Source organism: Tiliqua scincoides, chromosome 13 (genome assembly GCF_035046505.1).
Source record: "Tiliqua scincoides isolate rTilSci1 chromosome 13, rTilSci1.hap2, whole genome shotgun sequence".
Classification (NCBI taxonomy): Eukaryota; Metazoa; Chordata; class Lepidosauria; order Squamata; family Scincidae; genus Tiliqua; species Tiliqua scincoides.
Genome location: NC_089833.1, coordinates 9200691 through 9214419, shown reverse-complemented (window position 1 = coordinate 9214419; position 13729 = coordinate 9200691). Strand labels below are relative to the sequence as shown.

The following is a 13729-nucleotide window of genomic DNA, read 5'->3' as shown; positions in this document are numbered from 1 at the left end:
AGTCAGAGGGAGAGGGGGGATGGTGAAGGAGGGCACAAAACTGGATGGGGAAGGGAGGGGGTGCAATAGGGGGCGGGGAAGCTGCAGCAGGGTGTGGATCTGGCAACTTGGTGCATGCCTCCTTTCTCTCCTTGAACTTGAACTACCAAAATTGCTAACTCGGATCCAAGGAGACCCATTGCAGTGTGGGAGGCTTGTAGAACAGTAAGGCAATTTAAAACCCCTTTCATCTCTGAAGCCTCCCAATCCACACCCCCCACTGTATATAGCGGCTCCATCGGGCTGGATTGGGCTAGTGTAATTTGAAGTTTATTCCAACAACTCTCTTAATTTTCTGAACGTTTTTTACTGTTGCAGTGTTCCCCTTGGTGCGCAAATATTTGAACATGTATGGCTTAAAAAGAAAAATAAATCCAGCCCCCGTCTTTCAGCACTAAAGTTTCCAAGGCAGCTGATAATCCCAAAAAGTAAAATGACCCAATTGAAACGCAAGCATAAAAACCATAGCAAAACAGGACCAGAACAGCCGTAGAAACAGTGACCGCAGGGATAGAAAGAATGAAAGCAGAACCGTCCAAAAAAAAAAAAAAATCAAAACAGCAACTAAAGCATTCAGAAACAGCCGATAGGAACAGAACAACTGGAGCAACCAGTAAGATTTAAGTAATTATTTCCCTTTCATGGTAATACCTCCTCTGTTCAGCTGGGATGGGCGGCCGATGTGCTTCTGGGGTTAGCTTTCTGTTACAGACACAACCCTGAGGTCCATTGGTAAGTGCAAAAGAGGGGAGGTGGAGCCAAATTCAGAAAGGTGGCTTGGGGATGAGGCAACATATCTCCTGCACCCCACGACCAGGGATGGCCTGCATAGGCAAGTGCATAGCCATGTCTGTTGCTGTAGATCAGCCATTTTCAACCACCGTGCCGTGGCACACTGATGTGCTGCAGATGGTCCACAGGTGTGCCTCAGGAGTTTGGGGGGGGTCATTTATTAGTACGGCCATTGGGGGATTTGAGCCCTCAACCAGCAGCATGGTGTGCCTTGTCAGTTGTCAAAATACTGATGGTGTGCCTTGGCAATTCTAGCACCTTGTCAGTGTGCCATGAGATGGAAAAGGCTGAAAATCACTGCTGTAGATTCTGACCATCTAATTCAGAGGGTGGGGAGAAATTTGCGATCATGTTGCGTGTTTAACTGGATCTTTCTGATCTACTGTAAATCATGGATGGACAGAGTGGATAGGGAGATGCTCTTTACACTCTCACATAACACCAGAACCAGGGGACATCCACTAAAATTGAGTGTTGGGAGAGTTAGAACAGACAAGAGAAAATATTTCTTTACTCAGCGTGTGGTTGGTCTGTGGAACTCCTTGCCACAGGATGTGGTGACGGCATCTGGCCTGGACACCTTCAAAAGGGGATTGGACAAGTTTCTGGAGGAAAAATCCATTACAGGGTACAAGCCATGATGTGTATGCGCAACCTCCTGATTTTAGAAATGGGCTATGTCAGAAGGCCAGATGCAGGGGAGGGCACCAGGATGAGGTCTCTTGTTATCTGGTGTGCTCCCTGGGGCATTTGCTGGGCTGCTGTGAGATACAGGACGCTGGACTAGATGGGCCTATGGTCTGATCCAGTGGGGCTGTTCTTATGTTCTTACGTTAACCAGTTAGACCCTGATCTACCATCATCTCATATGCACTGTTTAACATGAAATAAATGTTAAAACAAGGAGATAATTGAAGGAGGTGAAATTAGCTTGAGTCTTGAGTTTATCATTTTTAAGGGTCTTTATTCCAGTCTTGCATAGTTTTTGTGTATGTTGTAAATACACAATGTAAATGTAAAACATGTAAATTACAGTAAATTCAAACATATGCAATGATTAATTTTTTTAAATGAACTGTAAAGGTTCTCAAGAAAATAACAGTTATCCCCCTGTTTATCCTTCATCAAAACCACAACACGGGCATGGAGGCAACGGAACAGGCTTGGGAAGAGGAGGCGTCCACACCACAGACTGGATCTGGTCTGTGCTGTCGCTCCTTTCCCTAGGAAATCTTGGATACACTCCTCAGCACAAATCTAGCACACACTTCAGCACACTTACCAAACAGATTCCCAGGATGCTTTTCAAGGGGGCATGGCAGTTAAACTGGTATAAAACTGGTGAATATAGTATAGATATTCCCTAGTCTGCCTATGTTTGTTTTGTTGGTTTGCTCCTGTTACTCTTGACAAAAGTAATAAGAAATAAACCAATGGCTTTTCCCTGTATACTCTTTGAGTAAAAACCATCAGTTCTCATTGGTGGTGTTTACAGCCTTTCACCTCGTCGAGTCAACTGTCACCAAGAGTAGCAAGGAATGGACCTCTGTTATGACGATCACATACCATTTTCCAGCAGTCGTTCCTACTCTTCAAGCAAAACCAACAAGAGCCAGATAGCAAGATTCTGCCAGAGACTTTGGCACCATCTTCTTTCTCCAAGGGAGGTTGAAGGGGCTGAACTTTGATCCAGCTGGCAACCAATGTGGATAATGCTTTGCCTCCTCTTTGGCCTCTAGCATAGGCTTTTTGGACTCAAGAAACCTTAGAATTCCTTTCAGTTGTACTTTAGCATGGCTCCCATCCCATTGGGGACCCAACAGGATAGGACTTTTGCTTCTTTAGTTCCTGTTTCCTTCTATGGAGAAGGAAACAGGTGGGATGGGAGCATTCTGAGCTGTTTGTACTCTTTCTCTTTGAAGTTCTTTGCATCTAGTTATTGTTGTGTTATTAAACGTGAATGCTGAAATTAGTCACTTCAGAATCTGTTCGCTGGAGATGCTGAGGATTGTTGCCTGCACTGAGCAGGGGCGTGGGTCTTGATGACCTCTGATAGACCCTTCCAACTGTAACAGTCTGTGAATTGGGGGCCTTGTGCTGCAAATGCAGTCTGTTCCCCTGAGCCACAGCCCCCCTTGTGTACATATTGACAAAGGCACCTTACCTATGGAAAATAAGAATGCGATACATGAACACTCAGCATAGCTATTAAAAGAAATGTGGCTAATCTGGCTGCCAGGGGACAGACTTGCTGTAGGATGGGATAGCCAAGCTACTGCAAGAAGCAATGAAGAGCAAAGTTTTCATTTCAACATTAAGTGGTGAAGTTGATCTTGAAATGAGATCTGCGAGAGCCAGACTTTCTACATATGTTTTTCTTGGGGATCAAGCTCTTATGCTTTCTCCTGCCAGATATTTTTATAACATTGTTATTCCAAAATTCAGGATTGCTTTTACTAAAGCCAGGTGCAATGCACTCCTTATCAGCAGTTCTTTTGGGACGTTACGCAAGGCGTCCTTATTCAGAGAGACTGTGCCCCTGCCATAATAATGTGGTGGAGACAACTGCCCACATTATTCTGCAGTGTCCAAATTATGATGATTTGCGATCTAAATTTATTTCCCCGATCTTTGGCGCTGCAACGGGGATGCAGGTGGAGGAGCAGCTTGCTTTTCTGCTATCTGATGTAAATCCTGATATATCGCTCAGGGTGGCCCATGCTGCACAGTTGATAAGAAAGAAAATTGAGAGTATAAATTGATGATTTTATGATTTTATATATGTGTAAAGGGATGTTGTTTTAATTTTGTGTATTTTTTTGTGTTGTTTTGTGACTAGCTGGTCAGATGACCGTTAATAAAGTATCTATCTATCTAAGTGGTGAAGTTGATTTTCTTTATGTACTGTATTTACATGGCTCAAATGAGTCTCTAAGGTTCACTCTTCATAATGCACCCAGTTTTTAGCTAGTCTGTTTACTTAGAGTTGTCGTGAACACAACACGAAGTAACTCAGCATGTCCCTTCCATCTCCAGTCTTTAATCCACTTCCCATCATCTGCCATCATGTCAGATAGACAGGAGGCAAACACTCTTGAGTATCTCCTACGTTTCTAGAAGATGCTCTGTCTTTTCTATACAAATTGGCAAGGAAATAAAGCTGAACTGGAAACTGTTGTAGGTGTGGTCATGTTGGACTTGTTTATCCTCTCAAAAACTCTCTGATGAAGTGGGCAACCGACATTCCCATTTCACAGGTGGGAAACTGAGACTGCGAGAAACACTGATATTCTGAATGGGTAAGCATGTGCCCTTTCTAAATGGGGGACGAAAGATTGCGATCCATCCCCTCTCCCCTACAGCATCTGGCCTTCATTAGGACTGTGAGCTCTAACTGATGAAGTACAGATGTGAGGTAGCATTCAAAGATAAACTCAGGAAATTCTCAGAGTCTGGTGTGGGGGTCGGGTCGGTTGTTACTTGACATATTTTTATTCACTGTGCTGGGCTTAATATCCAACAGGAAAAGTAAGCTTTGATAGACCATGATGACAAAAGCAACCGTCTCCAGGGCAGAGAGAGTATGTATGTGACTTGACAGAGGGGAAAATAATTTATCTAAAAGAACCTGGGTCTCCCCAATCCTAATCTAACCATGGTGATAAATATTCAGTTGTTCCAATGTCCCATGGGGAAAAAATGACCAAATTGGGTACCTCTTCCTGATTACAAGTTATGGGTTACAAGTCATGGTAGGTATGTGCAAGGTAGAGGTAGGCTGCCTCTCATTGCCAGATACAGGGGAAGGCAACCAGGATGCAGGTTGTGTCTGTTGTCTAGTGTGTTCCCTGAAGCATTTGGTGGGCCACTGTGAGATACAGGAAGCTGGACTAGATGGGCCTTTGGCCTGATCCAGCGGGGCTGTTCTTATGTCTTAACTACAATTCCCAGGAAGCCTTGCAGGTCTCTTGTTATCTGGTTTGCTCCCTGGGGCATTTGGTGGGCTGCTGTGAGATACAGGAAGCTGGACTAGATGGGCTGATGGCCTGATCCAGTGGGGCTGTTCTAACTACAATTCCCAGAAGGCCTTGCAGGTCTCTTGTTATCTGGTGTGCTCCCTGGGCATTTGGTGGGCCGCTGTGAGATACAGGAAGCTGGACTAGATGGGCCTTTGGCCTGATCTAGTGGGGCTCTTATGCTCTTATTAAATTAATCCCTGGTTAAAGTGGCCCCTGGCCTATGCTGAGCCCATACTCATCAGTATCATGAACTGTGTCACCAGAAGAGATAGAATTTGGATTCACAGCATTGCCTTGACCACCCTAGGATGGCATTTTGTAGTTGCCTCACAGTATATACAAACAGAATTTGGGCTTCATGGCTGTTCATCACGTATTCAGCTGAATGTCTCTAAAGGCAGGTTTGATGGATGAATGATAGACAGTAGGGTTGTTGCAAGCAAGTAGGACCCATCTACCACTTGGGTTCCTTGTATCCACTCTGAGGTGGACATAAGAAGTTATGTCCATAACATAAGAAGTTATTTTATGATGGAACAAGCGACCATGTGGATGCACCCACAGCTAAGAGATTGAAATGGAGTCTTCTTCCCACACACTCAGCAGGTACAGGGCCAGTTCACACATGCTGTTTGCGGTGACTACAGGATAACATCATCCCTGCTTTGCAGGGAGAAGTGTGTACTGATCCTTGGAATGTTTTGACATGAACAAATTCACAGAAAACTGCCAACACAATGAGCAACACCAGGATGGGGCCTGTCTCAAGGTTGAAGCACAGTGTAGTATTCCCAGGGCTGATTCATCCTTGGCAAAAGTCCTTTCCTTGTGTTACAGCACCTTATGTTACAGTGATCCTTCTTGCTTTTTGCAGTGAAGCTGTCTGGGAAAACATGGCTCGCATGTGTGTGAAGACACAACGGCTGGATGTTGCCAAAGTCTGCCTGGGGAACATGGGTCATGCCAGAGGAGCGAGGGCTCTGCGGGAGGCCGAGCAAGAGCCAGAGCAGGAAGCCAAAGTGGCCATGTTGGCGATCCAACTGGGCATGTTGGTAGGTAGAATGTAATCTCCTTTCACTCCACTGTCACTCCACTCCACTAGGTGGGTCATGAGCTAATTTCAGGTGGATCCCCATTCATTTCAATGTGCATTTTATTTTTAATATATTAGACTTGATGCTACTATGGTACATGACTGCATCTAGGGAAATGCTACAGATCTGTACTTTTAACAAGCTACTATGTACATGCTTTTAACAGTGATAGTCAATAGCGCTTACTCCCAGGTATGTGTGTATAGCAGGGGTGTCCAAAGTTTTTGGCAGGAGGGCCACACTGTCTATTTGACACTGTGTCGGGGGCCGGGGGGAAAAAAGAATTAATTTACATTTTAAATTTGAATAAATTTACATAAGTTTACATAAATGAATATATTAAAGATGAACTTATATGAATGAATGAAAGTTTTGCAATAGCTCAAGACCTATAAAAGGCCTTGCACAAAGCAAGGCTGGCCTTTCCTTTGCTGCCGCTATTGCAACACAGATGTGAAACAACAAGCAGTGGAGGGAGCCCTCATCCCACAGCTCACACGAGAGGTCAAACAGTAGCCATCACGCTGAGGGCAGTTGTGTCGGGCCAGTGTGGGCTCCAACAAATCTCCAGAAGGCCAGAGGCTCATTAGAGAGTTGGGGCTCCCTGAGGGCCGCATTGAGAGGCCTCAAGGGCTGCAAGTGGCCCCAGGGCTGGGGTTTGGGCACCCCTGGTGTATAGGAATGCAGCCTTTGGGATTTGGGGGGAATTTTTTTTTAAACAGATCAGCAACTACTTGGGAGTGTTAGGAGGTTTCTTTATTTTAAATAAATTTTTCAAATGCTACTTATTGTTGGAGAATTGCACTCTGCCTGCCTGCTTTTATGAGAAAGCACCTAAATCTCTAATGTGTGTGGCTAGAATATAAGAATCTGCTGCCTCCCTAGTCAGACTGCTGTCCATCTAGCTCAGCATTGTTGATTCTGATCAGCAGTGGCTTTCCAGGGTTCCAAACACAGGTCTTCCCCTGCCGTACCAGGAAATGCTGCCAGAAATTGAAGCTGGGGACATTCTGCATGCAGGGCAGGTGCTCTGCCACTGAGCAATGGCTTTCAAGCTGTGTTAAAAGTCCAAGGCCTACTTTCAGACGGCATCGTGTCCCAAGCGCAGATCCTTTCTGCTGGGAAATAGCTACAAAGATAGCAGGAACTCACTCCGCCAGTTGGACTGGGGCAGTTTCCTTGAGCAGCCGGCCTCCCATGTGGATGTCACCTCCCTCTTGGAGTGACCTGGAGGTCTGATTGCTTAATGCTTTCCTTATTTTTGTGTAAACATCCTGCCTCTCTGTCATAATGCTGCTATTCTTGGCCGCAGAGACCCATGTGCCTTCAAATCCCTGTGTTTTTAACTCTTGCTACATTGAACAATGTTCAAAATGCGCAATTCCTGATTTTGAAAATGCACATCATCCATCCATCCATCCATGGCTTTGAGAAGTGAAGCATATTAATTTTTGGATTGTGACACCCTCCAAGTGACATGGGGCCAAACTGCATGTTACAAGTAATGCATAATATAGCCTGGTGGTGGTAGTGTCCCCCCCCCCAAATACCACATGGGGGGAGGGACATGAAGCAGGTGCATGGAGGACATGATTGAGACATATAAAATCATGCATGAGATGGATACAATGGATAGAAGGAACTTCTTTTTCCCTCTGGTAGAACCCCAGTGGCTATCTATTAAAATTGACTGGAGAAAGGGGCAAAATGAAATTTTTCCTTACCCAGTGCGTTATTAATCTGTGGGGCTCCTTGCCACAAGATGTTGTGATGGCACCTGGCCTAGATGCTTTTGAAAGGGGATTGGGGAGATTTATGGAGCAAACGTCCATCACAGATTAAAAATCCAGGTTTTAGAGGTAGCCTGTTTCTGAATGTCGGATGCAGGGGAGTAGCAATAGATACAGGCAGCTTGTTGTCTTGTGTGTTGCCAGAGGAATCTGGCACGCCACTATAAGGAAGCTGGTCTAGAAAGACCCTTAGCCTGATCCAACAGGGCGCTTTGAATGTTAAAATAGGAGGGGATCTGTGACAGGCCAAGTGCTCCCCTTCCCCCCCGCTTTGCTTGCATGCACCTGCATGCCGTTTAAGACAAAAAATACCAAGCCACATTCCTTGTAACACTTAGCGCACCCCTCACCCCCACTGTAGTCTTCTGTGTTAAAGAGCCTGTGACTCGTTGGGTGCTTTTCCTCATCTGTGGTGCAGATGTTCAGCCATACAAATTTCTAGGAACAAATTTTGAAAGACTCACAGGCTAATCCTGCATTGCCCAATTAACCCCTCATTTATCTGTTGCCATCTGATTTCCCCTTGTTACAACGAACAGGCCAATTGATTTTCTCACAGTTGTCGTTGGCAGCCAGGGTGGCTTTAGCCTCTCTGTAGAAATTAGCTCAGTGACTGACTTCCCCTACTCTGAATCAGCAGTTGGGCAATATGGGCAAGGATCCAAAGAATAATTCAGTTTGTGTGGCACAGGGGGGGGCTGCACTTTGAGAAAGTCACGAGTCTTCTGGGCTCATGGAACAGCCTGCTGCCTTTAAAACTAAAGGATTCTTTATTATTGTGTAGTAAATATATACAGTAACAACCACACTAGTTATTAGCTGAAAAGTTCAGGGTAAAGAAATCTATTGAAATTTGCTTTCTTGAGTGTTCAGGACATGAAAGGAGTGTGAATTTCTCTGTCCCTTAAAGCAAAATCCTATGGATATCTACTCATAAATACGTCCCTTTATGTTCAGTGGGACTTACTCCCTGGAAAGCATATAGGATTGCAGCCTATGGGCGCAATCCTAACCTGCTTTCCAGCAGTGGCATAGCTTTGCCAGTGGGGCATGCGCTGCTTCCTCCAGTTGAGGGGCAGTGAGGGAGGCCTCCTCGAGTTAGGAGTGGGTTAGGATCGAGCCTTTAGTTGTTCAGACTTGATAAGTCAACTTTTGCGTCATCAATGACCTGGATCCAAAGTGGTTATACACGCAAGGGGCTTGTGCTAACTCAGTGGAATGAACTCTTCCCCCCCCCCAACTGGGCTAGCACAAGCTCCTTGTGCACATGTGTGTGCCTCTTCTGAAGAACTGGGTCCAATGCCATTTCACAACTGCTTTTGAAACCCCCTTATTTTCATTCCAGAACAATGTTAGTTTTTCATCTGATGGTTATTATATTCTATGCATTATTTTTCCTTTTTTTAATGGCATTTTTGAATTGCTTGCCTGATGTTTATCCTGGTCTTGGTTTAATTAATCCACATTTGGCTTGGGGTCCCTGTTTTCCCCCATCTGACAATCTTTTGTCAGTTTAAACCTTTGTGTTTAAAAACAGCACAATTTGCAATCCACTCCCCATGCAGCTGTTCTGATCTCTGTTCTAGGAAGATGCCGAGCAACTGTACAAGCAGTGCAAGCGCTATGATCTCCTGAACAAGTTCTACCAGGCCTCCGACCAGTGGCAGAAAGCCATAGAAGTAGCCGAGGCTCATGACCGAGTCCACCTGCGCACCACCTACTACAATTACGCCAAGCACTTGGAAGCCACGGCCGAGCACAACGTTGCCCTCGGCTAGTAAGTGTGAGCTGGAGACCCATCCCAGTGCATGGGGTATCTGCAGAGGAATTGCTTTTGTGCGAGCTCATCAGCATCCTCTTCCTGTGGTTTCCTTTGGACTCTGAGTCCTGGCACTTGGTCGCCATCTTTTTCTATTCGTGAACCGTGCAATCCTCTGTATGTCTGCTCAGAAGTAAATTCCATCAAACTCAATGGGACATACTCCCAATTAAGTGTGCATAGGGTTCCAACCACACCATTGTAAGCTCAGTGGTTTAGAGACTGGGCTGTGAATCAGGACTTCCCCCAGTTGAATTTTGCCTCTGCCATGCACTAACCAGGGGGACCTTAGGCAAGCCACCCCTGCTCTCCTCCATCTGTAATATGGGGACAACACTTGTTAGGATTACATCTGATCTAGATGGATCTTTGGACATCCAGCAGGACTCTTCTTGTGTTCGTATGTTTTTAATCTTCTCCAGATTTAGAGAGTAAACCAACTTGCCCAAAACTGAGTATCAGATTCAGATTTTCAGTTATTCTAGTGCTGTTCTTTAACCAAACTGACCTATTCTTTCATAGTCCAGAGGTTCCCAAAGTGTGCGTCATGTCAACCTCACAAGGGCACCACAGATGTCCCTGATAGCCCCTCCTACCAGCTCTCCGGTGTGCTGCCATCTTGGATCATGCAAAATCTCAAGTGACTCAAGATGAAAGTGCCCAAATCTTGTGAGATGTGGGTGCTGCCATTTTGGACTCACATGAGATCTTACAAGATTTCGGCGTCACCATCTTGGATCATGCAGTATTTTGGAACCACCGGCATAGTCTTTGTCCAGTCATACATAATGGAGTTATGTGCATGCACAAAGGTGACGTGAGACGTTCCTACACCTTTGTTGAGGGTTCGGACCACATGTGCACTTTGTGCCTTGAAGGCAAGAAGTAGGGTATTTAAAAAAAACAACATGGAAGAGTCTCTCATTTTAAAACACATAAATGTAAATTTGCTGTGTAAGAACCTTACAGAGAGTCATTCATCACCAGGGCAGTCTACCTGCATATTCATCAAGGGTGCACAAAAGAGCTAGGCATACTATTTATGAAAATACACTGAGAGAAGAGGCATTAGTTACAGGGGATGGTTCAGGAGAAGAACTCAAAACCATAGAAATGTGGAGTTCGGAGCGAGATGAAAAAGACAAGAGCCTCTTACTGAAATATTTTGGTTTCCAAGCCTTTGACCTGCACTCTTTTCGGCTTGTCACTGCACCTGTGAGGGTGGAAATCTGGCCTTTTTAGCTACAAAAGCTTGGGTCAGATTTTTGTGGTCTTTAGCCAATGTATTAAAATAGACCGTTACCCAGCCCCGTTCATTGGCTAGGAGTAAAGGAATATTTGGTGTGTTGTGGAATTGAAGCAGAGGAAATGATACATTGCGGAGGTGGGAGGGTTGAGGCAAGGAAGGAGAGAACATTTCCGACTGGTGGAGAAGTCTACCTAATTTAGGCAGCCTCTCCACCTACTTTCCGTCATTCTCCCCTGCATCTGTCACTCCTTCCCTCAGCAGGATTTCTGCAGATGGGGATGGGCAGAGGGACGTGTCATTGGCAGCTTGTACAAAATGTAAATGTTTTGTAAATATGGTTTTTGTGGCAGCCATTTTTGTAGCAAGTGGCCACTGCAATGTTTAAATATATGATGGGGTTCTTCAGTGGGGAATCTCATGAAGATTGCTGCTCATCTATGACATACTAGTACTGTTGTGACTTGTAGGAGCTGAGAAGCTAAATGAAGCAGAGCTTTCCCTCACCCTTTCTTTCTAACACACTGTTTTCCTGCCCAGCTACGAGAAGTCAGGCACGCACTGGTTTGAGGTACCTCGAATGCTCTTAGGAGATCTGCAGGCCTTGGAGTCTTATGTCAACAAGATGAAAGATAAGTGAGTCTTCCCCTGCATTCCTGATCATTTCGCAAGGCTGCAAGAATGGCAGAGCCTGGATGGGACTGTACGTTTAGCACCCTTCAGTATGTTCATGAGCAGTGCAGGGAGTTTGCTTCCCCCTCTGTTTGCCAGAAAGTACTCGCCTTGCAACTGCAGTACTGGGGGAAGGTGCTTCATGTCTCTGCCACCAGCCAGAGAAACAAGAGTAGTTATATCTCCTCCCTGCCAGTCGTGGATGATCAACCTGGTCTTTAATGAACATAAAAGCCCATTTGCAACTTACCACTTCATCTAAGGTGTGCAGTGAGTACTTTCTCAGGGCAGGGCCTTCTTAGTCATGGCACTGAGATTGTGGGACCTTCTCTTACTTCCTCCTTGTTGACTTTTTGGTGCCAGGCAAGGTGGTTTTATTTCAGCAAGCCTTGAAGGGGATTTAAAGTTATGCCTCTCTTTGGTGGTTATACTTGTTTTCTGCTGCTTCTTTTTTTAACGTGTTAATTTTTTCTTGCTAATCTTATGGTAACTTTTAAAATGTATATTGTGGGTATTTATGGGACGTACATTGTGCCTTTATCAGAAGGTAGGATATTGGTCATCCAGTTGGCAGGAGATTTAAGGCAGAGAAACGGAATTGCTCCACACAGCCCGTAACTAATCTGTGGGATTTGCTACCACAAGATCTGCTGATGGTCATTGGCTTAGCTAACTTTCTTCTCCTGCCAGGGGACTTCCTAAGGAATCTGGTTGACCACTGTGGGAAAGAGGATGTTGGAATGGATGGGTTTTTGGCCCTCAGGCCCTTTTTTTATATGATGCTTGTTTTTAAGCCCTTGGTTTAATCATTCTCTAGGAACTTGTGGAAATGGTGGGCCCAGTACTTGGAGAGCCAGGCAGACATGGAAGCAGCTTTAAAATATTACGAACTGGCTCAAGATTACTTTTCTCTGGTCCGTGTTTACTGTTTCCAGGGGAACATACAGAAGGTAAGCTTTGCTTCCTGCAGGTTTCCCTTGCAGAGGCAGCCAGTTTGTAGCTAACCCATGTGTCACGTGAGGGTTTATTTCTCCTTTCAGGCAGCCGAAATAGCAAATGAAACTGGAAATTGGGCAGCTTCGTATTACCTGGCCTGTCAGTACGAGAACCAGGATGACATCAAGCAGGCAATGCACTTCTACACCAGGGCCCAGGCATTCAAAAACGCTATTCACTTGTGCAAGGTACAGGCAGAATGTGTGCACTGTTGTGTCACTATAATACCATAGAGCAGTGTTTCTCAAACTGTGGGTTGGGACCCACTAGGTGGGTCGCGAGCCAATTTCAGGTGTGTCCCCATTCATTTCAATAGTTTATTTTTCATATGTTAAGACTTGATGCTCCTCTGCTATGTGACTGCATTTGGGGAGATGTGACAGATATGTACTTTGAACAGGCTACTATATATATGCTTTTAACAATGATAGTCATTAGGACTTACTCCTGGGTAAGTGTGGGTAGGATTGCAGCCTAGGATTGTTAAAAATTTTCCTGCTTGATAATGTCACTTCCGGTAGGTCCTGACAGATTCACATTCTAAAAAGTGGGTCCCAGTGCTAAAAGTCTGAGAACCAAACTGGGGCATTTGGTGGGCTGGTGTGAAATACAGGAAGCTGGACTAGATGGGCCTTTGGCCTATGGCCTGATCCAGTGGGCTGTTCTTATGTTCTTAATGTTAACCACTGCCATAGAGACTTTCCAGAGATTCTTACTCTTTTTAAGCACTCGCAAAGCTTTTCAAAAGCATTATGAAACTATATAATAGCAGCCGGTAGCCCTTTAAAATTCTGAATGCGTGGATAGTAAAAAAAATGCATGGATGCACTGATAGTAAAAAAGCTATTTCAATTTCCCTTTCAAAAAGAGCACATCACTATGGGATGTTTTGCTTTCTGTTTTTTGTCTGGTGTCAATTGGCTTTAACACACAGAGCCCAGCGAAGGAAGGCTCTGGAAAACAGCCATCACTAGTGTTGGTTAAAAGGTGCGTCTTGATTTTGGGAGCAGGAGAACAACCTGGACGACCAGCTGATGAACCTGGCTCTGCTCAGCACACCAGAGGATATGATAGAGGCAGCACGCTACTATGAACAGAAAGGGCAGCAAATGGACAGGGCTGTGATGCTGTACCACAAGGTGAGCACTTGTCCCTCTGTGGCTCAGGGGCCAGGCCAGAAGCAGAGGCCAGGCCCTCGGTTGGAGGCGAGCTCAGTGAAGGCTTGCCCAGGAATACAGGGAGGGAGCTCCATGCTAGAGCTC

The 13729-nt window shown here is 45.2% G+C and overlaps 1 protein-coding gene across 2 annotated transcripts in view; it reads left to right on the top strand.

Annotated features, from left to right (window-relative positions):
* IFT140 (intraflagellar transport 140) overlaps positions 1 to 13729 on the top strand; it is an 89387-nt gene that overhangs the window by 71017 nt on the left and 4641 nt on the right. For both annotated transcript variants that reach the window (XM_066640455.1, XM_066640454.1), the window contains 6 exons: positions 5725 to 5902; positions 9321 to 9511; positions 11340 to 11435; positions 12289 to 12421; positions 12512 to 12655; positions 13478 to 13606. In XM_066640455.1, the coding sequence (XP_066496552.1) occupies positions 5725 to 5902; positions 9321 to 9511; positions 11340 to 11435; positions 12289 to 12421; positions 12512 to 12655; positions 13478 to 13606 (871 nt within the window). The remainder of the gene's footprint in view (positions 1 to 5724; positions 5903 to 9320; positions 9512 to 11339; positions 11436 to 12288; positions 12422 to 12511; positions 12656 to 13477; positions 13607 to 13729) is intronic.